The 23,084-nt window shown below is 44.5% G+C and overlaps 1 protein-coding gene across 1 annotated transcript; it reads right to left on the minus strand.

The window, feature by feature from the left end:
- Positions 1 to 1,463: 1,463 nt before the first annotated feature.
- Positions 1,464 to 21,827, minus strand: LOC123483006 (piggyBac transposable element-derived protein 4-like). The gene is made up of 3 exons (XM_045212267.1): positions 20,702 to 21,827; positions 19,437 to 20,501; positions 1,464 to 1,468 (listed from the first exon to the last, which is right to left on the minus strand). The coding sequence occupies exons 1-3, from the start codon at positions 21,825 to 21,827 to the stop codon at positions 1,464 to 1,466; spliced, it is 2,196 nt and encodes a 731-aa protein (XP_045068202.1).
- Between the last annotated feature and the right edge of the window lie 1,257 nt (positions 21,828 to 23,084).

Genomic DNA, 23,084 nt, shown 5'->3' on the forward strand with positions numbered 1-23,084 from the left:
GTTTGGGATGAGTCGGACTGCAGAGTGAGGGAAAAGCAGCCAACAAGTGCTCAGCATATGTGGGAACTCCTTCAAGACTGTTGGAAAGGCATTCCAGGTGAAGCTGGTTGAGAGAATGCCAAGAGTGTGCAAATATCATCAAGGCAAAGGGTGGCTATTTGTAGAATCTCAAATATAAAATATATTTTGATTAGTTTAACACTTTTTTGGTTAATACATGATTCCATATGTGTTATTTCATAGTTTTGATGTCTTCACTATTATTCTACAATGTAGAAAATAGTAAAAATATAGAAAAACCCTTGAATGAGTAGGTGTGTCCAAACTTTTGACTGGTACTGTACATATTATCTCAATTACCTCGACTAACCTGTACCCCCGCACATTGACTCGGTACCAGTAACCTCCTCTATATAGCCTCGGTATTGTTTTTTTTATTATTTTAGTTTATTTAATTTTCTATAGATTTTTTTTAGCAAATATTTTCACGCATTGTAGATAGCCTAGCGGTTAGAGAATTGGGCCAGTAACCGAAATGTTGCTGGTTTGAATGCTCGCACTGACAAAGTGAAAGATGTGTCGACATGCCCTTGAGCAAGGCACTTCACCCTAATTTGCTCCAGGGGTGCTGTACTACTATGACTGATCCTGTAAAACAACCGATTTCACTGCTCCTATGCAGTGTATGTGATGATTAAAACAAAAAACATTTGTGCATAGAAATAAAACAGATCCTTTACGGTCTCCTTTACGGTCTCCACACAAACACAGAACAAAAGCACAACAGCACTGCTGGAGGATTGCAGCGGTTAAGTGCCTTGTTCAAGGATACAATGACAGTGAATATCACCTGGGACCAGAGAACAGCAGCCCTTCGGTTGACAGGTCAGTTCCCACTTTCATCGCCTGACCTGGGCTTGTACCAGCACGCTTCCGGCTACTTGTCACATACATGAATTTAACAGAACAACTTTGAACAGTATTGGCTAATCCATTACATTTCTGTCAATACAAAAAAATTCTGATGAGATTTTTCAGAGTTAACCTGGTTATAGAACCACCCAGATTATGCAATCTGCTACAGAATGCTGTGTCCAAGGTATAGCTCTCTAATGCTTATACTGCAATTTCCTTTTTCTGTCTCCCCTGCCAGTCTATATCTCGTCTGAGAATATATACTTTGTGACAAGGTGAGGACAGTCACTCACTGCATATATCCCGTGGATTTTCCAGTCATCTCAGAGCTAACACTTATCTTGAGTCTAGTGCCTTAGTAGTGCATTTTGCAGAAGGCCTATTGAGCTTCATGCCTTATGCGACAGTGTCATCTAGTGGCTAAGTATTCTCCCTAGTATTCAACTGGTATGTTTCTTCAGTAATCTATCACCCTGTTCTTTTGCAGGAGGACAGAAGTATTATGCGTTCCCTTAAGTTAGGCTTCTAGAATGTTGAGACCCCGAGGGTTACACTGAGGAGTCACACAGAAGGACAGAAAAGAGCCTAGTGCACAATTCTGCTTGTTGGTAAAATTGTTAAAGAGTCAATTGGTGTGTATTGTTAAAGGGGGGCTGAACTTCCTGATTTCACCTTGTTTTTCATATTGCCGTTTAAGAAATGCTATGACTGAAGCCAACGAGAGTTGTTTGGGGGTGTGGTTTGATGTGAATGTTTCTTGGGTATGTCTTTGCCATTCAATCACAACAAACAAGGGCAGTAGTGAGTAGTGACAGCGTGGTAAGTTAAGCTATGGAGAGAAGTTTTAAAGTTGAGGACTTCTCCCCTCCTGACTGACTCGCAATCTCGATGGTCAGCTAATTCAGTTCTATGTGTACAGTGCATTTGGAAAGTATTCAGACCCCTTCCCTTTTCCCACATTTTGTTACTTTACAGCCTTATTCTAAAATGGACTAAATAAAAACAATCCTCAATCTACACACAATACCCCATAATGACAAAGCGAAAACAGGTTTTTAGAAATTTTGCAAATGTATTAAAGAATAAAAAACAGAAATACCTTATTTACATAAGTATTCAGACCCTTTGCTATGAGACTCGAAATTGAGCTCAGGTGCATCCTGTTTCCATTGATCATCATTGAGATGTTTCTACAACTTGATTGGAGTCCAATTCAATTGATTGGACATGATTTGGAAAGGCACACACCTGTCTATATAAGGTCCCACAGTTGACAGTGCATGTCAGAGCAAAAAACAAGCCATGAGGTCGAAAGGAATTGTCCGTAGAGTTCCGAGACAGGATTGTGTCGAGGGACAGATCTGGGAAAGGGTACCAAAACATTTCTGCAGCATTGAAGGTCCCCAAGAACACAGTGGCCTCCATCATTCTTAAACGGAAGAAGTTTGGAACCACCAATCGGGGGAGAAGGGCCTTGGTCAGAGAGGTGACCAAGAACCCGATGGTCACTCTGACAGAGCTCCAGAGTTCCTCTGTGGAGATGGGAGAAACTTCCAGAAGGACAACCATCTCTGCAGCACTCCACCAATCAGGCCTTTATGGTAGAGTAGCCAGACGGAAGGCACTCCTCAGTAAAAGGCACATGACAGCCCGCTTGGAGTTTGCCAAAAGGCACCTAAAGGACTCTCAGACCATGAGAAACTCTCTGGACAACCACCCTAAGCACACAGCCAAAAGAACGCAGGAGTGGCTTCGGGACAAGTCTCTGAAACAGTTTTGAGTGGCCCAGCCAGAACCCGGACATGAACCTGATCGAACATCTCTGGAGAGACCTGAAAAGAGCTGTGCAGCGACGCTCCCCATCCAACCTGACAGAGCTTGAGAGGATCTGCAGAGAAGAACGGGAGAAACTCCCCAAATACAGGTGTGCCAAGATTTTAGCGTCATACCCAAGAAGACTCGAGGCTGTAATCACTGCCAAAGGTGGTTCAACAAAATGTGATATTTCAGTTTATTTTTTGTAAATTAGCAAAAATAAATATATAAAAAACTGTTATTATTTTGTCATTATGGGGTATTGTGTATAGATTGATGAATGGGAAAAAAAACAATTTCATCCATTTTAGAATAAGGCTGTAACGTAACAAAATGTTTTTTTTAAAGTCAAGGGGTCTGAATACTTTCCGAATGTACTGTAAGCTAAAGCCAACACTGACCTTGTGTGTAACCATTTGGACAGCAACTAGCTAGCTAGCATTGCTTGGGGATAGCTGCAGCTGGCTAGGCTATCTAGCTAGCTAGCTGATATTTCTCTGTTAAATCACAGTTCTGCCATGACAGCAAGAACCAGGGTTCTACAAGACCTTGCTACAAAAGGAGCTTGCAACTTTGTTTCAAAGTTTCATTACGTCATGTTACCGTGGAAACAACTGCGAGTTGAACGCCCACGTCTTCAGTCAGCTCAGCTGTCCTACAACACAATGTTCTATAAATTGCTAGTTTTGTCTCGTCTCGTCACTCCTTATGACCACTGTTAGATATTTCCAAGGGGAAAAATCCCAGAACTACTAATATCCCTATAGGCGTAGGCTACATGTGGACATTGCACACATATTTCCCAGTTTGATACATTTATATTAAAACGTTTTTATATTTATTTTATGGATGTGTTCATGTCACAAAGACAAAACATTTTCTGCTGTTAATATCATATTGATGTGCTTATAAAGATAGTATGCCTACACTTACCTAGCATATACAAATCTGTTGTGTGTAGAGTACAATTTCAGCTGTTCAATCATTCAATAGAATAAAATAAGAGTATAGTACAAAAACAACGGGTATCAGAATAAAAACCTCAATAACAACAATGTCAACAGCATCAACAATAACAAAAAGTTCATTTGAGTATGATTTGCCCCAACAAAACAAAACAAGTAAATAAATACAACAAATTAATAGAGCTGCAACACCCTGCTCAAACTGAGAGGGATCCTATGTTAGCTAGCTGCCTATGGCTACCCAACACTGGAACTCTTCCATGTCGAGGTAAGTGTTTGGTTTTATTAAGTTATTGCCACCAATGTAACTGCTAAACTGCTTGCTGACTGTACTGCATAATTGTAGCGGGTTTACTAACGCTTTAGTTCTAGTATTTATGTTGACTATTACGTTAGCTAATATGGTCGTGACAACGATATAAGGTCATAGACAGCTGATGTGTTGTGCACTGACATCCACAAGCGAAGGGAAAAGGTGAGAGGAGGAGAGCGCGTATATTCGAGAAGGAATTATAGCTACAACGATCAAAGCGATCATGATGTTTGTATGTGGCAGCTATGAAAGTGAACTGTGTTTGCGTTTGATCAGGGGTATATTCATTCTGCCGATTCTGTTGAAAAACTTTCTTAAACGAAATCAAACGGAATGAAACGGGATAAACATATCTGAATTTCTCCAATAGAAACTGTCGTTTGCAACTGTTGGACTAATGATTACACTCTAGATCAGCGAGATTCAGGCAAGAGTGTGCAAGGCGGTATTGAGTGTGTCACTGTGTCACCTTGATTATTCATATTTCTCTCAACCTATGCACCTACGTTGTAAACTTTCATTCATAGGCTAGGTTGCAGCAACCTCATGATGGGTATAGGCAAAATTCAAGTATCATGTAGTAGCCTAAACCTATCGATGTTACATTGAGCTGGGTGAATGGAATATGAATGACATTCATCCAATATGTTGTAATAGAAATAAGACCATGCTCATAAAAAAATAAAAATAATCCTCCCTCATCTTAAACGGCACCGACCGCCACTGGCCCTCAACCCATGGGTCCAGCATGCAGTTTAATAGCTACAGGCAGATGTGAGATGCAGGACAACTATGAAACAAACTGTTACAACTATGAAACAAAAAGCATGTGCATTGGAACACAGTGAGAGCGTATTTTTATAACGTCAAAAAAATACACCAACCACCAAGATGCAACGTCAGCAAGTCTGGCGGTCAAATGATGAAAACATCAGTAGCCTAAACATCAGTATAAGCGCCACGTGTGCTTAATAAATAGTCAAAATCAGCACAAAAGCAATAATTGCATTGTATTGAACATAAGTGTTGATAGTCATTTAGTGTCAATTATTGGACACATTTGTGGCCTCGCTTGTGTTTACAATATGGTGTGTGTCTTCATGCAATGGCATCAGTCTCATTTAGTTGTTATCCCTTCTCCTAATAGTCGACACAAGTCTTCATCACTTTCACTTGCTTGCAACACTTCCAACAAACAAGTCACTTGCAGGTGTTAGTGCACCATCATCCCAGAAATCCTAGACCCCACTACAATTCGCATACCGCCCCAACAGATCCACAGAATAAGCAATCTCTATTGCACTCCACACTGCCCTTTCCCACCTGGACAAAAGGAACACCTACGTGAGAATGCTGTTCGTTGATTACAGCTCAGCCTTCAACACCAGTGCCCTCAAAGCTCATCACTAAGCTAAGGACCCTTGGACTAAGCACCTCCCTCTGCAACTGGGTCCTGGACTTCCTGACGGGCAAGCCCCCATTCACATCGACAGGGCTGTAGTGGAGCGGGTCGAGAGCTTCAAGTTAATGGTGTCCACATCACTAACAAATTATCATGGTCCAAACACACCAATATAGTCGTGAAGAGGGCACGACCATGCCTATTCCCCCTCAGGAGACTGAAAAGATTTGGCATGGGTCCTCAGCTCCTCAAAAAGTTCTACAGCTGCACCATCGAGAGCATCCTGACTGGTTGCATCACTACTTGGTATGGCAACTGCTTGGCATCCGACTGCAAGGTGCTACAGAGGGTAGTGCGTACGGCCCAGTACATCACTGGTTGCCAAGCTTCCTGCCATCCAGGACCTCTATATCAGGCGGTGTCAGAGGAAGGCCCTACAAATTGTCAAAGACTACAGCCACCCTAGTCATAGACGGTTCTCACTGATACCGCACGACAAGTGGTACCGGAGCGCCAAGTCTAGGTCCAAAAAGGCTTCTTAACAGCTGCTACCCCCAAGCCATAAGACTGCTAAACAATTAATAAAATTAATATTTGCATTGACCCTTTTGTTTTAAAGCTGCTGCTACTCACTGTTTATTATCTATGCATAGTCACTTTACCCCTACCTACATGTACACTACCAATCAAAAGTTTGGACACAGCTACTCATTGAAGGGTTTTTCTTAATTTGTACTATTGTTTACATTGTAGAATAATAGTGAAGACATCAAAACTATGAAATAACACATATGGAATCATTTAGTAACCAAAAAAGTGTTAAACAAATCAAAATATATTTTACATTTGAGATTCTTCAAATAGCCACCCTTTGCCTTGATGACAGCATTGCACACTCTTGGCATTCTCTCAACCAGCTTCATGAGGTAGTCACATGGAATGCATTTCAATTAACAGATATGCCTTCTCAAAAGTTAATTTGTGGAATTTCTTTCCCTCTTAATGCTTTTGAGTCAATCAGTTGTGTTGTGACAAGGTAGGGGATATATACAGAAGATAGCCCTATTTGGTAAAATACCAAGTTCATATTAATAATAATAATAATAATAATAATATGCCATTTAGCAGACGCTTTTATCCAAAGCGACTTACAGTCATGCGTGCATACATTTTTTTTGTGTATGGGTGGTCCCGGGGATCGAACCCACTACCTTGGCGTTATAAGCGCCGTGCTCTACCAGCTGAGCTACAGAGGACCACATTAAGGCAAGAACAGCTCAAATAAGCAAAGTGAAACGACAGCCCATCATTACTTTAAGACATGAAGGTCAGTCAATACGGAACATTTCAAGAATTTCTTGAAGTTTCTTCAAGTGCAGTTGCAATAACCATCAAGCGCTATGATGAAACTGGCTCTCATGAGGACCACCACAGGAATGGAAGACCCAGAGTTACCTCTGCTGCAGAGGATAAGTTCGTTAGAGTTACCAGCCTCAGAAATTGCATCCCAAATAAATGCTTCACAGAGTTCAAGTCACAGACACATCTCAACAGCAACTGTTCAGAGGGGACTGAGTGAATCAGGCCTTCATGGTCGAATTACTGCAAAGAAACCACTACTAAAGGACACCAGTAAGAAGAAGAGACCTTTGGTCTGGAGTCCAAATTGGAGATTTTTGGTTCCAACTGCTGTGTCTTTGTGAGACGCTGTGTTGGTGAACGGATGATCTCCGCATGTGGAGTTCCCACCGTAAAGCATGGAGGAGGAGGTGTTATGGTGTGGGGGTGCTTTGCTGGTGACACTGTCTGTGATTTATTTAGAATTCAAGGCACACTTAACCAGCATGGCTACCACAGCATTTTGCAGTGATAAGCCATCCCATCTGGTTTGGGCTTAGTGGGACTATCATTTATTTTTCAACAGGAGAATGAACCAACACACCCCCAGTTTGTGTAAGGGCTATTTTACTAAGAAGGAAAGCGGCCTCTACAATCCCCCGACCTCAACCCAATTGAGATGGTTTGGGATGAGTCGGATGGCAGATTGAGGGAAAAGCAGCCAACAAGTGCTCAGCATATGTGGGAACTCCTTCAAGACTGTTGGAAAAGCATTCCAGGTGAAGCTGCTTGAGAGAAGGCCAAGAGTGTGCAAAGATCATCAAGGCAAAGGGTGGCTATTTGAAGAATCTAAAATGTAAAATATATTTTGATTAGTTTAACACTTTTTTGGTTAATACATGATTCCATATGTGTTATTTCATAGTTTTGATGTCTTCACTATTATTCTACAATGTAGAAAATAGTAAAAATATAGAAAAACCCTTGAATGAGTAGGTGTGTCCAAACATTTGACTGGTACTGTACATATTACCTCAACTAACTTGTACCCCCGCACATATAGCCTTGTTATTGTATGTAACTTTTTTTACTTACTTTAGTTTCTTACATTTTTTATAGATTTTTTTCAGCAAATATTTTCATGCAATGCAGATAGCCTAGCGGTTAGAGAGTTGGACCAGTAACCGAAATGTTGCTGGTTTGAATACTCGCACTGACAAAGTGAAAAATGTGTCGACATGCCCTTGAGCAAGGCACTTAACCCTAATTTGCTCCAGGGGTGCTGTACTACTATGGTTGATCCTGTAAAACAACCGATTTCACTGCTCCTATCCAGCGTATGTGATGATGTAACGAGTCCGATTCAAAGGATATACTGCTTTCTCGAGACCAGGCCCAAATCCCCGTCATTTGCATGAAGGAAATGACGGAGTTAAAGGGGGCGGAAGTCGGGCTGTCTTCGGAGAATTCGTAGGCGAGTGAGTAAACCTCCACTACCATCCGTACTATTGGCGAACGTGCAATCATTGGAAAATAAAATGGATGATCTACGGTCGAGACTATCCTACCAACGGGACATTAAAAACTGTAATATCTTTTGTTTCACCAAGTCGTGGCTGAACGACAACACGGATAATATAGAGCTGGCTAGGTTTTCTTTGCATCGGCAGGACAGAGCAGCTACATCTGGTAAGATGAGGGGTGGGGGTGTGTGTCTATTTGTCAATAACTGCTGATGCACGATGTTTAACATTAAAGAAGTCTTGAGGTATTGCTCGCCTGAGGTAGAGTACCTCATGATAAGCTGTAGACCACACTATCTACAAGCAAATTCTAAAGCAGGAAATACCAGTGACTCTCTCAATACGGAAGTGGTCAGATGACGCAGATGCTAAGCTACAGGACTGTTTTGCTAGCACACACTGGAATATGTTCCATGATTCATCCAATGGCATTGAGGAGTATTCCACCTCAGTCACCGGCTTCATCAATAAGTGCATCGATGACTTCGTCCCCACAGTGACCGTACGTACATATCCTAACCTGAAGCCACGGATTACAGGCAACATCCGCACCGAGCTAAAGGCTACAGCTGCCACTTTCAAGGAGCGGGACACTAATTCGGACGCTTATAAGAAATCCTGCTATGCCCTCTGACAAACCATCAAACAGGCAAAGCGTCAATACAGGACTACGATTGAATCCTACTCCACCGGCTCTGATACTCGTCAGATGTGGCAGGGCTTGCAAACTATTACTGACTACAAAGGGAAACCCAGCCGTAAGCTGCCCAGTGACGTGAGCCTACCAGACGAGCTAAATGCCTTTTATGCTCTCTTCGAGGCAAGCAACACTGAAGCATGCATGAGAGCACCAGCTGTTCCGGACGACTGTGTGATCACACTCTCTGTGGCTGATGTGAGCAAGACCTTTAAACAGGTCAACATTCACAAGGCCACGGGGCCAGATGGATTACCAGGGCGTGTACATTTTCAACCTCTCCCTGACTGAGTCTGTAATACCTAAATGTTTCAAGCAGACCACCATAGTCTCTGTGCCCAAGAATGCGAAGGTAACATGCTAAAATGACTACCGCCCCGTAGCGCTCACGTCGGTAGCCATGAAGTGCTTTGAAAGACTGGTCATGGCTCACATCAACACCATCATCCCAGAAACCCTAGACCCACTCCAATTCGCATACCGCCCCAACAGATCCACAGATGACGCAATCTCAATTGCACTCCACACTGCTCATTCCCACCTGGACAAAAGGAACACCTATGTGAGAATGCTGTTCATTGACTACAGCTCAGTGTTCAACACAATAGTGCCCACAAAGCTCATCACTAAGCTAAGAACCCTGGGACTAAACACCTCCCTCTGGACTTCCTGATGGGCCGCCCCCAGGTGGTAAGGGTAGGCAACAACACATCTGCCATGCTGATCCTCAACACGGGGCCGCTCAGGGGTGCCTGCTTAGTCCCTTCCTGTACTCCCTGTTCACCCTTGACTGCATGGCCACGCACGACTCCAACACCATCATTAAGTTTGCTGGCGACAACAGTGGTAGGCCTGATCACAGACAACGATGAGACAGCCTATAGGGAGGAGGTCAGAGACCTGGCCGTGTGGTGCCAGGACAACAACCTCTCCCTCAATATGAGCAAGACAGGAGATGATCGTGGACTACAAGAAAAGGAGGGCCGAACAGGCCCCCATTAACATCGACAGGGCTGTAGTAGAGTGTGTTTCTAGAGTTTCAAGTTCCTTGGTGTCCACCACCAACAAACTATCATGGTCCAAACACACCAAGACAGTCATGAAGAGGGCACGACAACACCTTTTCCCCATCAGGAGACTGAAAAGATTTGGCATGGGTCCCCAGATCCTCACAAGGTTCTACAGCTGCACCATCGTGAGCATCCTGACCGGTTGCATCACCGCCTGGTATGGCAACTGCTCGGCATTCGACCATAAGGCGCTATAGAGGGTAGTGCATATGGCCCAATACATCACTGGGGCCAAGCTTCGTGCTATCCAGGACCTATATACTAGGCGGTGTCAAAGGAAGGCCCAAAACATTTTCAAAGACTCCAGTCACCCAAGTCATAGACTGTTCTCTCTGCTACCGCACGACAAGCGGTACCAGAGCACCAAGTCTAGGTCCAAAAGGCTCCTTAACAGCTTCTACCCCAAAGCTATAAGACTGCTCAACAAATAATCAAATTCTGAGAAATGAAGGCTATTCCATGCGAGAAAGTTGCAAAGAAAAAAAGAGTTGCAAAGAAAAAGCCATATCTCAGACTGGCCAATACAAATAAAAGATTAAGATGGGCAGTCTGAGATATGGCTTTTTATTTGCAACTCTGCCTAGAAGGTCAGCATCCCAGAGTCGCCTCTTCACTGTTGACGTTGAGACTGGTGTTTTGCGAGTACTATTTAATGAAGCTGCATGTTGAGGACCAGTGACTAGTTCAACTCGGAAACTAACCGAACATGAGGTTTTTCTATGTAGCTTGGGTGAATCACCAGCCGATACATACCGCCCTCCACTGATAGGCGGCGTGTGCCTAAACGGCACAATGGTTGAGGATGCCATACTGGCAACCTGGTATGAAAAATCTGCAATCAGTTTGGAAATGTTCAACAACATTTCAAAAGCGGCTAACTGCCACCCCCTTGTTCCGAAAACATTCAGATTCCCATCGGGAACGACTCACCAGACAACACTCACCTCTTTAGGGGTTTGTGCGCTATCGATCCGGATTGGAATCAAGGAAGTATTTCACTGCTTACTGGTTGTGGCGAACCTCCCGCATAAAGTCTATGTGGGAGCTGACATTTTGGTGAGATTGGGTGTTAAACTCGATACCATATACCAAGTTATTTTGTCTTTGGCGCAGCCAGCTCAACATGCCTTGTCTTTCGACCCTGTGCGAATGGCATCAGGGCAGACTATTCCTGAAGCTTGCAATGTGATAACTGAGTCTGCCGTGGTGATAGCGGCAAGAACCACAGAGGTTTCTATAAGACTGAACCTGGAGCCCGGCTAACGGATAGAAGGCATCACTGTGTTCTTCCAACCCTCGCCGCAATTATTCGAACTGGGGCTAACTATCAATGGTAACCCGCTGTTGGAGCTAAACGCCAGATCCACTTACCTCTTGGTGCAGAATCTGAATTTCTATCTCACCCCTAACCTGTTGTTAATGTGCACTCAAACCAAAGACGTCCACTAATTGTGCCCTATCAAACCCTTCATCAAGGATAACACTGAGCGCCTTTGTGGCCTTAAGCCTATCACCAGCGAAGAACGCTGTAGAGCCAAACTAACAGCAAGAGATGGAGTCACCACAACGCAAGTGGAAGTGGTAGGGAATCAATGGCTGATTAACACCCCATTCACGTCCGCCACTATGACTTACGAATGCCATGACTCATCCACCCAACTGAACCTCCCCAATCAGACAATTTTTGTTAAGGTACCAGAGGGGGCGATTATCCACATAGACGACCTAGCCCTATACCAACTTCCTGACGACAGGATAGACACAGATATTGAAATGTCTGACGCTTTTGATAAACGTTCCCTTGAGTTACCACCAGCTATTCAAAACCAAATTTAGTACGAGGGACCGATGACTGTTGATCTTAGCGTACTGAATGAGGCACTTTAAGTTGGCCCGATTGGCTATAAGCCAAAAGATTGGTCTGTCACCTGCTCTTGGATGGTGCCAGACAGTATCCTGACTGTTACCATGATCCTTGATCTTATTGCCCTTGGCGTGTGCACCTACTATGTACACAGGTGAATACGCGCAATGGAAGACCTAATCAGATCAGCCCTGTAGTGCCACCAATGGAAGTTTTGTCATTCAGGCTGCCATTTTAGAGATTGCCTTAACTACCCACCTTCAAGTAGGATCATCCTAGATATGACATTAGACAAATGTCATGATAGATCATTTAGCCAAGACCATGGACGTACATTGAATAGGCTCCAAGTAGATGATTAAGGTGGGGGAAGTACATTTTTTATATCTTTTGTTGTGTTTTTATTCTTTCATTTTTTATTTCCTTTGACACTAAGGAAAAGATATTGCCACAAACAAGTTCCCCATATGACCACCAGTTAGTGCCACAAGGCCGCCCATTTGGGGAAGAAATGTAATGTTGTATTGCCTGAGTGTTGTGCGTTGTTAACGTCTGTTTAAGATACTGCCTAGATCTACCAGCCTGAACAACCGGACGACAGGCCCGCAATGATGATCCACAACCAGGACATCCCGTGGTCATTATTTATGGTGGGTTGCAAACTTGCAGAATCCTTCCAAGGTTGAACCACCAGAGGGGGACTGTCAAGACACTCCCTGGGTGAGGATCAAAGGCCTCACATCAGCTTGGCAAATGGCCGACACAAACCAGACCCTCTTACCCACGGAGGTAGGGGGGGGGGGGGGCTGGCTGTGCCTGTCTTGACACTTTAATACTGCCATAAATTAGAGAGGAGGAGAATCTATCTCTGGCACTCTAGTATGGTGAAAGGAATGCCTTTGTTTCAGATACTTTTTGCCGCCCAAAAACTTCAACATCCAACAATGAACATTGGGACAATATATTTCAACATCTAAACGTTGGGAATAATGAGAAATGGGATATGGAAAATTAATGTATATTTTGTGATGTCATTAAAAATGGTATAAAGGCATTATAACGAAAACATTGTGACTTGAAGAGCTTTTACACTGTGGATATCAGGATTACATCCTTTACCTTGTGTAGACAATATCAAGGAGGAAGACAATGTTTTCGTGAAGATTTTCTAACAAAATCATAGTGATGATAATACTTTTGCCTCGTAACTAGCCACGCCTGAGGGAGCTCAGAGAGCGTGTCAGTATGACAGAAATGCCCCTCTTTACCAAAGTGCATAAAAGATTGAGATAAGAATTATCAGATCAGACTAGACGGACCTCAAGCTGCAGCTTTTGTCCATATTGGTCCCAACCCTGAAAAGCAACACGAGGTGAAGATGACAAAGGTGCTCCACTGACAAACAATGTTACCGCTGAGTAGCTGTTCTAAGTAAGAAGGTGGATTTAAGTGGGAGCATCCTGTTACTCTGTTCAAACCATCATCTACTAACTGCTCTCAACACCCCACAAGGGATCATTGACATGGCTGATTAGCCGTCCTCAGAAGACCACTTCCAGAACGAGTGAAAGTAAACAGACAACTAAGAAGAAGGACATTGTGACCTCTTGTGGACAATCTGAGCCTTACATCTAAAAGGCCATACGAAAAAGAAGGCCCAATCGACCCCTTCCCACAAAGGCCTGGGTCCAACAGAGATACATGACGAAGACCTCCAACATGTAAATACTTGTATTGCTTTTCTTCCCAAATGGGCGGCAGTTTGGAGCAAAGTATTAGGATTACTGTGAGCGTAGGTCCATGTGTATCCAAGTGTTTTCTCGCTCTCTCGCTCCTTAACTCGCCATCTTTTGTAACGTGTCATATTGTGTTAGTCCGCTTTCATTGTATTAAGTTTCTAATCCCTACCTATACCGTGTATGTGTTTGTATCTTGTGTTATCGTTTTTTATTAGCTAGTAAATACATAATTAAATCAATTTGTGTGGTATGGAATGATCAGTAAGAACCGGGTTCATGCAGACTTAAAGAGTCTACGACTTTCAGAATGAGACTGATATGCGGTAAATGATTAATAAATTACTGTTAAACGATAAGAGATATCTAGATATCTTTAGTTAATTCGGGAAACGGTAACTTGTTAAACAACTTTTCCCGTGGTGCCCCAAATTCCTAATGAGTTAATTGTTAGCTGATTAATTTAATCTAGTAACAATTAAACATAGTAGGTAATTATTCGATAAATAATAATCAACACAATAATGAAAGTCACGTCCCGACAACTGTAAACGACAACTGTGTTATGGTATAGCTCTCAAAGGAAGGCCTTATGATATATGTAATGTATTCTCACAAAGAGTTACATTTTAAAGGCTTGTAAGGCTGGTGGAACCATTCATAGAGAGTTCTAGGAAGAACCCTTCAAAGATTAAAGGGTTCTCAGAAGAACCCTTCATAAAGGGTTCTAGGTAGTACCATCTGCAAAGGGTTCTACCTAGCACCAAAAAAAGTTCCCCTATGGCAGGGGTGTCAAACTCATTCCATGGAGGGCCTAGTGTCTTCTGGTTTTTGGTTTTTCCTTTCAATTAAGACCAAGACAACCAGGTGAGGGGATTTCCTTACTAATCAGTGACCTTAATTCATCAATCAAGTACAAGGTAAGAGCGAAACAAACCCGCAAACACATTTTTTCTAAGAGTGTATGGATGCAAGGACTGACCATCCATGATATCAAAATTGTAATTTGAACCATGTTTACATTTACATTGTTTACAAACAAGCTTATATTTTGGGTTCTGATGGTGTATGACAGTTGAACTAAGCTCATGAAGCATTTATAAGTTATATTCTTCAAGAATCAATGGGTATATATCATGCATTTATACAGTGCCTTCAGAAAGTATTCACACCCCTTGACTTTTTACACATTGTTGTTAAAAAGTGGAATTGTTGTTAAAAAGTGGAATTAAAATGGATTTAATTGTCATTTTTTGTCAACGATGTACACAAAATACTCTGTAATGTCAAAGTGGAAGACAAATTCTAACATTTGTAAAATCTCTATGAAAAATACAACACTAATAATATCTTGATTAGATAAGTATTCAACCCCCCTGAGTCAATACATGTCAGAATCCCCTTTGGCAGCGATTACAGCTGTGAGTCTTTCTGGGTAGTCTCTACGAGCTTTGCACACCTGGATTGTACAATATTTGCACATTATTCTTTAAAAAATAATCGACATCTGTCAAGTTGGTTGTTGATCATTGCTAGACAGCCATTTTTAAGTCTTGCCATAGATTTTCAAGCCAAAACTGTAACTAGGCCAGGAACATTCAATGTCGTATTGGTAAGCAACTCCAGTGTATATTTGGCATTGTGTTTTAGGTTACTGTTCTGCTGAAAGGTGACTTTGTGGAAAGCAGACTGAACCAGGTTTTCCTCTAGGATTTTGCCTGTGCTTAGCTCTATTACATTTATTTTTATCCAAAAAAACTCACAAGTCCTTGCCGATGACAAGAATACCCATAACATGATGCAGCCACCACCATCCTTGAAAATATGAAGAGTGTTACTCAGTGACGTGTTGTGTTGGATTTGCACCAAACATAACGCTTTGTATTCAGGACATAATGTTTATTTCTTTGCCACATTTTTTTTGCAGTTTTACTTTAGTGCCTTATTGCAAATGTTCATGGAACTCAGCTTAAAACGTACTTGCAGACTTGAAAACCCTTGCATATTGTAGATCATGCCTGTACTTCCAGTGCTGCATGAAAACCCATGATTTTGGACCCTGTTTTCAGGAGAAATGGCTAAAAGAAATGTTTCACGTTTGTTACACTCAAACAGTGTCTCCTGTCATATGCTGAACTGGTCGCATTGTGGATTTGGCCTAAAACATGATTTTGGACAATGTTCATGGAACTCAGCTTAAAACGTACTTGCAGACTTGAAAACCCTTGCCTATTGTAGAGCGCGCCTGTCCTTCCAGTGCTGAACGAAAACCCATGATTTTGGACCCTGTTTTCATGCGAAATGGCTAAAATAATTGATTCACGTTTGTTACACTCAAACAGTGTCTCCTGTCATATGCTGAACTGGTCGCATTGTGGATTTGGGTTAAAACATGATTTTGGACAATGTTCATGGAACTCAGCTTAAAACGTACTTGCAGACTTGAAAACCCTTGCCTATTGTAGAGCGCGCCTGTACTTCCAGTGCTGAACGAAAACCCATGATTTTGGACCCTGTTTTCATGCGAAATGGCTACAAAAAATGTTTCACGTTTGTTACACTCAAACAGTGTCTCCTGTCATATGCTGAACTGGTCGCATTGTGGATTTGTGTTAAAACATGATTTTGGACAATGTTCATGGAACTCAGCTTAAAACGTACTTGCAGACTTGAAAACCCTTGCATATTGTAGATCGCGCCTGTCCTTCCAGTGCTGAACGAAAACCCATGATTTTGGACCCTGTTTTCATGCGAAATGGCTAAAAGAATTTATTCACGTTTGTTACACTCAAACAGTGTCTCCTGTCATATGCTGAACTGGTCGCATTGTGGATTTGGCCTAAAACATGATTTTGGACAATGCTCTTGGTACTTGCAGACTTGAAAACCCTTGCCTATTGTACAGCGCGCCTGTACTTCCAGTGCTGAACGAAAACCCATGATTTTGGACCCTGTTTTCATGCGAAATGGCTAAAATAATTGTTTCACGTTTGTTACACTCAAACAGTGTCTCCTGTCATATGCTGAACTGGTCGCATTGTGGATTTGCGTTAAAACATGATTTTGGACAATGTTCATGGAACTCAGCTTAAAACGTACTTGCAGACTTGAAAACCCTTGCATATTGTAGATCGCGCCTGTCCTTCCAGTGCTGAACGAAAACCCATGATTTTGGACCCTGTTTTCATGCGAAATAGCTAAAAGAATTTATTCACGTTTGTTACACTCAAACAGTGTCTCCTGTCATATGCTGAACTGGTCGCATTGTGGATTTGGCCTAAAACATGATTTTGGACAATGCTCTTGGTACTTGCAGACTTGAAAACCCTTGCCTATTGTACAGCGCGCCTGTACTTCCAGTGCTGAACGAAAACCCATGATTTTGGACCCTGTTTTCATGCGAAATGGCTAAAATAATTGTTTCACGTTTGTTACACTCAAACAGTGTCTCCTGTCATATGCTGAACTGGTCGCATTGTGGATTTGGCCTAAAACATGATTTTGGACAATGTTCATGGAACTCAGCTTAAAACGTACTTGCAGACTTGAAAACCCTTGCCTATTGTAGAGCGCACCTGTACTTCCAGTGCTGAACGAAAACCCATGATTTTGGACCCTGTTTTCATGCGAAATAGCTAAAAGAAATGTTTCACGTTTGTTACACTCAAACAGTGTCTCCTGTCATATGCTGAACTGGTCGCATTGTGGATTTGGGTTAAAACATGATTTTGGACAATGTTCATGGAACTCAGCTTAAAACGTACTTGCAGACTTGAAAACCCTTGCCTATTGTAGAGCGCGCCTGTACTTACAGTGCTGAACGAAAACCCATGATTTTGGACCCTGTTTTCATGCGAAATGGCTAAAAGAATTGTTTCACGTTTGTTACACTCAAACAGTGTCTCCTGTCATATGCTGAACTGGTCGCATTGTGGATTTGGGTTAAAACATGATTTTGGACAATGTTCATGGAACTCAGCTTAAAACGTACTTGCAGACTTGAAAACCCTTGCATATTGTAGATCGCGCCTGTACTTCCAGTGCTGCATGAAAACCCATGATTTTGGACCCTGTTTTCATGCGAAATGGCTAAAAGAATTGTTTCACGTTTGTTACACTCAAACAGTGTCTCCTGTCATATGCTGAACTGGTCGCATTGTGGATTTGGCCTAAAACATGATTTTGGACAATGTTCATGGAACTCAGCTTAAAACGTACTTGCAGACTTGAAAACCCTTGCCTATTGTAGAGCGCGCCTGTACTTACAGTGCTGAACGAAAACCCATGATTTTGGACCCTGTTTTCATGCGAAATGGCTAAAAGAAATGTTTCACGTTTGTTACACTCAAACAGTGTCTCCTGTCATATGCTGAACTGGTCGCATTGTGGATTTGGGTTAAAACATGATTTTGGACAATGTTCATGGAACTCAGCTTAAAACGTACTTGCAGACTTGAAAACCCTTGCCTATTATAGAGCGCGCCTGTACTTACAGTACTGAACGAAAACCCATGATTCTGGACCCTGTTTTCATGCGAAATGGCTAAAAGAATTGTTTCACGTTTGTTACACTCAAACAGTGTCTCCTGTCATATGCTGAACTGGTCGCATTGTGGATTTGGGTTAAAACATGATTTTGGACAATGTTCATGGAACTCAGCTTAAAACGTACTTGCAGACTTGAAAACCCTCGCCTATTGTAGAGCGCGCCTGTACTTCCAGTGCTGAACGAAAACCCATGATTTTGGACCCTGTTTTCATGCGAAATGGCTAAAAAAAATGTTTCACGTTTGTCACACTCAAACAGTGTCTCCTGTCATATGCTGAACTGGTCGCATTGTGGATTTGGGTTAAAACATGATTTTGGACAATGTTCATGGAACTCAGCTTAAAACTTACTTGCAGACTTGAAAACCCTTGCCTATTGTAGAGCGCCTGTCCTTCCAGTGCTGAACGAAAACCCATGATTTTGGACCCTGTTTTCATGCGAAATGGCTAAAAGAAATGTTTCACGTTTGTTACACTCAAACAGTGTCTCCTGTCATATGCTGAACTGGTCGCATTGTGGATTTGGGTTAAAACATGATTTTGGACAATGTTCATGGAACTCAGCTTAAAACGTACTTGCAGACTTGAAAACCCTTGCCTATTGTAGAGCGCGCCTTTCCTTCCAGTGCTGAACGAAAACCCATGATTTTGGACCCTGTTTTCATGCGAAATGGCTAAAAGAATTGTTTCACGTTTGTTACACTCAAACAGTGTCTCCTGTCATATGCTGAACTGGTCGCATTGTGGATTTGGGCTAAAACATGATTTTGGACAATGCTGCTCTTAAAACTTACTTGCAGACTTGAAAACCCTTGCATATTGTAGATCGCGCCTGTACTTCCAGTGCTGCATGAAAACCCATGATTTTGGACCCTGTGTTCATGCGAAATGGCTAAAATAAATGTTTCACGTTTGTTACACTCAAACAGTGTCTCCTGTCATATGCTGAACTGGTCGCATTGTGGATTTGGCCTAAAACATGATTTTGGACAATGTTCATGGAACTCAGCTTAAAACGTACTTGCAGACTTGAAAACCCTTGCCTATTGTAGAGCGCGCCTGTACTTCCAGTGCTGAATGAAAACCCATGATTTTGGACCCTGTTTTCATGCGAAATGGCTAAAAGAATTGTTTCACGTTTGTTACACTCAAACAGTGTCTCCTGTCATATGCTGAACTGGTCGCATTGTGGATTTGGGTTAAAACATGATTTTGGACAATGTTCATGGAACTCAGCATAACCCTCCCGTTGTCCTGGTATTCTGTACACACGCCGTGCCCTCCGGGTCGAACTGTCCCCCTCTCACTAAAGGCCCAGTTGGAACATGTGGGACAGTATGGGTGCGAACAGCCTTTGCAGATGTATTTGTTACACCTGGTGCACACCGTGTGTGTTTTACAGTCCTTCTTTGTGGGGCAGACCTGACACCTCTTCCTCTTACTGGGTTGTGCGGGGTTGGGTGCTTGGGCCGGTGGTGCTGCGTGGTCCGGTGCTGCGGGGGCGTGATCCCGCCGGGGCTGATCACGATACGTAGCCCTCTGAACAGCTTTGACGAGCGCCGCAGAGGCTTCGGTGCGAGGGAGACGGGCCCTTCTTTGTATGAACGGAGTCACTAGTGCCTTTCCCAGCTGCTCGAGGAACACCCTCCTCTTGTTTCGCTTGCCAGGCATCCAAGTGGGGTTGAGCTCTCGCCATATGACAAAAGCGTTGTAAGAGGACACGTCAAGGATGTTGTGGAAGATGACCAGGGGCCAGCGCGCGGTCATCCTCCTGCAGCTGTAGGTTCCAATCACCTTGTCTAGGTTGTCCACACCTCCCTTGTTGCTGTTGTAGTCTAGGACGATGGCCGGCTTCTTGTCCTGGCGACGGCTAACGTGAGCCTCGGTGTGCAGCGTGCTCAGGAGTAAGACGTTCTTGTTTTTCTTTGCCAGGTAGGACACTAGAGCGGTGGTGGGCGTGAAGGCGAACTTGGAGGAGAAGAGGAGCCTGTCCTTTGAGGCGAGCAGCGCCTGCGGGAGCTCTGGCTTGTTCTTTCTGACTGTGCCGACCACGGTGACGTTCCTGGTCAGGAGCTGGCGCGCGAGCTCGTATGAGGTGAAGAAATTGTCGCAGGTGACGTTGTGACCCCTGAGTCCCTGCGTCAAATCGAGCACGACCCTCATCCCCTGGTTCTTCTCGGGGCCTCCGCATGTGGCCTTGCCGGTGTAGACCTGCATCTTCCAGGCGTAGCTGGATTTGGAGTCGCAGGCCACCCATGTCTTGATGCCGTATTTGGCCGGCTTGCTTGGGATATACTGGCGGAAAGGACATCGGCCTGGAGGAGAGAGAGAGCGAGAGCGAGAGAGAGAGAGAGAGAGAGAGAGCGAGAGAGAGAGAGAGAGGAGGAGAGGAAAGACGAAAGACAAGAGATTAGCTTTAGCGTGTTGTGTTGTGTTGTGTTCAGTGTTGTGTTCAATGTTGTGTTCAGTGTTGTTGTTGTTGTGCTCTTGTACGGTGTTGTTGGCCCCGGCACACCTCTGAAAGGGACCAGTTGCTCGTCCACCGTCACGTCGGCCCCGGGGTTGTAGAGGAGCGGCAGCCTCTCGACCCACTTGTCCCAGACCTCTCTCACGGCCGCAAGTTTGTCACCGCCGCCTGCTGCGCGTCTCTCGGCTCTGGTCTGGCGGTCGTCGAAGCGAAGGAGTCTCGAGTAAGCGTGAAAGACTTTGAGCGGCATGGTTGCGCGGAAAATGGTCCTTCCGCTCTCGGCGTCCCAGAGACTAGAGGCCGCTTCGCCTCGGGACCTGTACACGCCGGCTAGGATGAGCAGCCCTACGTAGGCTCGCAGGTCTGTGGAGTCCATCGCTTTCCAGCGGCCGCCGCCGCCGCGGTCGCGGTCTTCGCGGTCTTCGTGGACTTCGTGGTGGTCGTCGTCGGCGTAGTGGCGGTGGTCGTCGTCGCCGTCGTCGCCGTCGCCTCGGGCTCCGTATTTTCGAACGCCCTCCAGATTGGTCATCTCCAGGATGATGTCTTCTATCTCGGGTGTGAAAAACAAGCGAAACGTGGACAGGATGTCGCGGGCTTGGCCTACGGCCTGCCTAGTAGGCCCGGGCCTCATGTCCTCCGGCACCTCAGCAACCGGCCTGTTACTTTTTGCCGCTGCGGCGGCCCCTCCGACGCCGCGATTGTTGTCACAGGGCACCGAGCACCATTGGATTTGGCCGTTTCTCGACACGAATGTCTCTCTTTCCACTCGAGGGATATCGTGTTGTGTTCTGGGGCTGATGCTGCGGCGGCGGCGGCGGCTGCGGCAGTGGCGGAGGTCTCCTCGCTCTCCTCGCTCTCCTTCACCTTCCCCTTGTTCTTCTTCCCCTTGTTCTTCTTCTTCTTGTTGGTCGTCGTCGTCGTCGTCATCGTCTCGTTCGTCTTCTACGCCTTGACCTTCTTCTACTTGGACATCGTCCTCGTCCTCGTCGTCGGCGGCGTCGACGGCTGCGGCGTCGTAGTCGTCGTCGTCCTCTGTGGTCTCCTCGTCCTCTGGGTTGTATTCCTCCCCGTCTTCTTCTTCGGACGCTTCCTCGTCCGCATCCTCGTCGCAGTCAGAGTCATTGGAAAATATCTGTTCTAGGACCTGTTTGGCCGTGAATCGCACAGCACTCATAATAGCTTCGGCACCCAGGCTGGGGAAGTCCCCAAGACCTCTCTCTTCGGCACGTGTCCGGACATGCCACGGAGGCAATATTAGTAGTAGTAGTAGTAGTAGTAGTAGTAGTAGTAGTAGTAGTAGTAGTAGTAGTAGTAGTAGTAGTAGTAGTAGTAGTTGTTGTTATTGGTGTTATTGGTGTTGGTGTTGGTGTTGGTCTTTGTTTACGGCTTACCTAGTACCTCTGGCTCAGAGCTTATGCCTCTAACGTGTAGCCTGGGTCGTTTTGACCCAGACAGGACAGGACAGGACAGGACAACGCTAGGGGTTATACAGCAACTCGCTCTAACACTCTGACACGTAGCCTGGGTCGTTTTGACCCGGTCAGGACAGCAGGTGGAGACATAGAGCCAGTTGCTCTAACACCTAGGCACTGACACGTAGCCTGGGTCTTTTTGACCCGGTCAGGACAGCGGGAGGGGATATACAGCCACTCGCTCTAACACCTAGGCTCTAACACGTAGCCTGGGTCCTTTTGACCCGGACAGGACAGGACAACGCTAGGGGTTATACAGCCACTAGCTCAAACACATAGGCTCTGACACGTAGCCTGGGTCTTTTTGACCCGGTCAGGACAGCAGGTGGAGACATAGAGCGAGTTGCTCTAACACCTAGGCTCTAACACGTAGCCTGGGTCTTTTTGACCCGGTCAGGACAGCGGGAGGGGATATACAGCCACTCGCTCTAACACCTAGGCTCTAACACGTAGCCTGGGTCCTTTTGACCCGGACAGGACAGGACAGGACAGGACAGGACAGGACAGCGGGAGGAGATATACAGCGAGCCACTCGCTCTAACACCTAGGCTCTAACATTAACCCCAAAAAAAACAAAATAAATGAATATAATATAATTTATTATTTTTATGGGAGTGGTCATTGAATCCACAATATAACAGGTTCGTGTCTCACAGACAAACAACATCCATCCATCGAAGCTATGTCGACTTTCCAGAACACAGAAAACGCAAAGGGCGATTCTCGCTGCATCACTGCAGTGTTTGACATACACACGTCGGACTCCAGTCACGTAACTACTACTACCGACAATACCACCACCACCACCACCACCGTCGTCGGCACCGTGATCGGTCTGGGCATCGTCGGAGGGTCGACTCGACTGAATCTGAGCACCATCAACTTCAACGACATCTATTCTGCGTTCAATCGAGTAGTGAACAACATACCCATACTTCTCGGGTACACGGTGAAAAGCC

Source organism: Coregonus clupeaformis, unplaced genomic scaffold, assembly GCF_020615455.1.
Source record: "Coregonus clupeaformis isolate EN_2021a unplaced genomic scaffold, ASM2061545v1 scaf0003, whole genome shotgun sequence".
NCBI lineage: Eukaryota > Metazoa > Chordata > Actinopteri > Salmoniformes > Salmonidae > Coregonus > Coregonus clupeaformis.

Bases quoted from the DNA above. Each gene is read 5' to 3' on its own strand.
- LOC123483006 (XM_045212267.1), bottom strand. From the start codon at position 21,827: ATGAGTGCTGTGCGATTCACGGCCAAACAGGTCCTAGAACAGATATTT. The intron at 20,502-20,701 runs GTGTGCCGGGGC...TCTCTCCTCCAG, and splicing joins GCAACTGGTCCCTTTCAGAG to GCCGATGTCCTTTCCGCCAG.